General features: G+C 53.2%; 1 protein-coding gene across 1 annotated transcript; it reads right to left on the reverse strand.

The window, feature by feature from the left end:
* Nucleotides 1–1045: 1045 nt before the first annotated feature.
* Nucleotides 1046–3723, reverse strand: LOC100501128 (uncharacterized). The gene has a single exon (NM_001195936.3). It carries the CDS (start codon nucleotides 3696–3698, stop codon nucleotides 1263–1265), a length of 2436 nt encoding a protein of 811 aa, NP_001182865.2. The 5' UTR covers nucleotides 3699–3723; the 3' UTR covers nucleotides 1046–1262.
* Nucleotides 3724–3945: the final 222 nt, after the last annotated feature.

Consider the following 3945-nt stretch of genomic DNA (forward strand, 5'->3'; position numbering starts at 1 on the left):
GCATTGCAAGCACCAAAAGCCTAGTGAGGAGATTAGAGAATCTTAATCCGCGTTTTGTTCCTCATTAGCGCTAGCGAGAGCCACCTAGAGCACACACCAATTGCATTAGGCTTCTCTTGGTCAAGCGAAAGTCTACGGCTTGTTACTCTTGGTGATCGGCATCACCTAGACGGCTTGGTGGCGTTGGGAGCTCGGTGATCACCGTGAAGATCTTGTTGGTGACCCGACTCAAGTTTGTAAGCGGTCTCGAGGGATCCACCGCGCCGGAGTGGCAAAGGATCATCTCGTAGTGAGCACTTGGTTCTTGCGAGGACCAAGGGGGAGCGATACCCTTGCGTGGGTGCTCCAACGAGGACTAGTGGAGAGTGCCGACTCTTCGATACCTCAGGAAAAATTGGAGGAGTCTTCTAAACCTTGCTTTACATTCCGCACTTAATTCAAGCACTTTACATTGTATATTTGTTTAGCAAGTATTTGAAGTATTGTCTTAGCATTGTTGCATTTCTAGTATTATATTCTTAGTGCTAGTTGTTGGGGTGAAGTTGGACTCTTACTTAGCTCTTGCTTAGGTTTTAATTAGTGTTGATTTTTAGAAAAGCCCAATTCACCCCCCTCTTGGGCATCGTGATCCTTTCACCAGCCTCAGCACTCATAGTCGAGTGCAATTTCTCTAGACTTATAGTTTGAGATGGATGGAGTATAAACTTCAATTGACACGAACAAGTCTCTACTAAAGCACTAGTTTCAACGGACGTCATGCGTCATTTTTTATAAATACTCCCTAGAATTTTACGAATCAACCATTTGTCATATGCACTTATCTGTCCCGCCTCTCTCTAGGCCCACACCATCTTCGTCACCAACCTCCCTCCCCATAAAATTTTGTATTGGTTGTTGCGAGAGAATTTATAAAATTGAGATCGATAATATGTGATATTTGTTTTTATGTAATCGTTGTGCACTAATATTTTATCGAATATTTTGTTTGTTGTTGCAACGCACGGGCACTTGACTAGTAACATAAAAGGGTTAGGTATTATAAATAACAATATTTGTTGATAGTCAAAGTGGGGTACATACACAGAGGGTTGTTTACGAGACAGGACCCATTGGCACATTGAAACCCGACATGTTACAAATCTCAGGGTATATCGAAATATTACATGGCAGGATATTAGATATTCCAGAAAACAAATTTATTTGCCATAACAACTGACAGACATATCATAGACGATTGTTGAATTTGCCGAGAAAGCTACGACTCACACTCCGGCCGTCTGATTTGAGCCGCCTCCTGCAATAGCATGGAGTAGCCTTGGCATCGGAGGAATTTCCGGCTCGCAAATCCCTTCGAGAAACTGTACCACCTCAACCATCGTCGGCCGATCGAACTCGCGATCCTGGATGCACCAACACGCGATCCTGCAAACCCTTTCGACCTCCTCCACGTTCACGTCGCCACGCAGATCTGCATCCACGACGCTCAAAACGTCTCCACGAAGAAGCTTGCCCGCAACCTGCACTGGTAAATAGTCCCCTTGTTGACCTTCAATAGTATGGCTTGAAGACTGCTGAGTAATAGAGTTCCTCTTCCCCGATACGATCTCCAGCAAGACCATCCCGTAGCTGTAGACATCGATCTTGGAAGTGATCGGTGTCCCGCTGATCCATTCCGGGGCGAGGTACCCGACGGTTCCTCGCATCGTCGTCACGACGCGGCTGAAGTCCCTCCCGAGGAACTTGGCCATCCCGAAGTCGGCGATCTTGGGAAGGAACGACGCGTCCAGAAGTATGTTCTGCGGTTTGATGTCGCAGTGTATGATGCAGTCCCGGCAGCCATGGTGCAGGTACGCCAGACCTCTCGCGACCCCGACAGCTATCTTGTACCTAACGTTCCAGTCTAGAGCTGCCCCGGCGCCGACGCCGGCGCCGCCATGGCTTCGGAACAGATGGGAGTCCAGGGAGCCGTTTGGCATGTGCTCGTACACGAGCAGCCTCCTGTCGCCTTCGCAGCAGAACCCGATCAGTCTGACTAGGTTTATATGCTGGACGATCCCGATCGAGTTCACTTCTGCCCTGAACTGCTTCTCTCCCTGTCGAGCGCCGTCCAGCCTCTTCACTGCTACTACGGTAGTAGTCGAGTCACCTAGACACCCTTTGAACACGGAGCCAAAGCCACCTTCGCCTAGCTTCTCCGAGAATTTCTTCGTCGCGTCCTGCAGGTCCGCGTACTTGAACGCGACTATGCCAACGACGCTACCTTTATCGTTGTGTACTACGGGCCTAGACCACCGCCTCCCATTTCTCCGCCAGATCAATACGAGGAGAACGAAAACCAAAGCAGCAGCAGCAGCAACGCTTGCTCCGACGGCAGCACCGATGACCACGCCACTCCTGCTGCTTCCTTTCCCGCTCCGAAACTCTTTCGCAGCAAGGCGAAGGTAAATAGTGTCATCACTATCTCCTTCAGTAGCTACGTTAAGTAGCTCGCCATGCCAGATGGAGCAGCCATCTTTTCCGTAAGAATATGCAGTGCAAGAGCAGCTGCTCAAACAGACCTGCGCGCACTGCTTCGCGCTCGACGCATCTGCTGGCATGGCTTTGCCGTTCTGGGGCAGCCTGATGCCCGGCATGGAGTAGAATTTGTCGGCCGCCATACCTGTGCCGCTGTTTCCGTCGCCAGCGCCGCAGCTCAGCAGCGGAGTGTCTCTGACGCACCCGCCTGTTCGATCCTCTACCTCCCAGTCCGACGGCGATCTCACGGAGAACCCCTTCATGCAGCTGCAAAGAGTGTCTCCATTCGGTTCGCAGACCGCGAAAGGGCCACAGACAGCGTACACGTCGCACTGGTGTGCCGGCTGGTTGTTCCCCGTCATCCAGTCCTGCCCGGTCCAGACGCGCACTTGGTTCTGGCCGGACACGTGCAGCGTGGTGCGTACGATCGTGCTCTCGTCGAATATGTTGTAGGTGAAGTAGACCTCCTGGTCGTTGTTGACGAAGGTGAAGTTGGCGAGAGGGGAACCCGCAGACATCTCCGGCACGGCGCTGAAGAACCTGCCGTTCCACGTGCTCGACCAGTACACGGACGACGAGTTCCACAGCATCCTGGCCACTCCGTCGCGGCCCAGCGTCGACGAGTATATGCCCGAGGACAGATCGACGGCGTTCTTCCGCGAAACGAGCCGGCGGTTCAGGCCGGTGACCTTGTTCCACCCGACCTTGACGCCGGGCAGCTGGGTGTCGGTCGGGTAGTCGAAGCTCTCCCAGAACGTGAGCGACGAGTTGGAGGCGCTCCGCAGGACGAGGTTGCCGTTGCCCAGGAGCACGGCGACGGTGTCGTTGGTCGTCGTGTTTGCCCGGGTCGACCAGACGGTGGCGCCCTGGGCTTGGAAGACCATGTTGCCGTCGTCGGAGATGACGAGCTCCCGCCAAGTGGAGTTGGCCGACACCGGATTGTCCCTGTTGGCTGCCCACACAGGGGTAAGCACGGGGACTTTGTCGAACCATATGCCGAGGTAGTAGGAGCTCCCTGGTTGGAGCTGCAGGAAGCCGAGCGCGAACTTGCCGTTGCCTGAGACGAGCTTGTCGCTGCCGGCAAGTGCATGGCCGTGTCGCAGCGTGTCTGTGGCGGCGTAAGGCGAGGGCGCGTGCAGGATGACGAGGAGCACGGAGAGAACAAAAGCACGGACAACATGCATGACAGAGACAGGGGGGGGGGGGGGGGGGGGGGGGCGTCAGCAATGTATTGTTCGAATTGAAGCTGCTAGCTGCCTTGCTTCTGCCCAGTTGCCAGTGGTGGGTAGAGGCTAAATAGGAGTAGCCAGCAATCTTTAGCTAGCTCTGTCGCTATCTTCGTTCTTCAATGACTTGCTCCAGAAATATAAAGAACTACTGTTGCTTTCTAGTCGTAATTAATTTTGCTAGGCAGCAGAGCATTATATTTCT

The sequence above is a fragment of the Zea mays genome, chromosome 2, assembly GCF_902167145.1.
Source record: "Zea mays cultivar B73 chromosome 2, Zm-B73-REFERENCE-NAM-5.0, whole genome shotgun sequence".
Classification (NCBI taxonomy): domain Eukaryota; kingdom Viridiplantae; phylum Streptophyta; class Magnoliopsida; order Poales; family Poaceae; genus Zea; species Zea mays.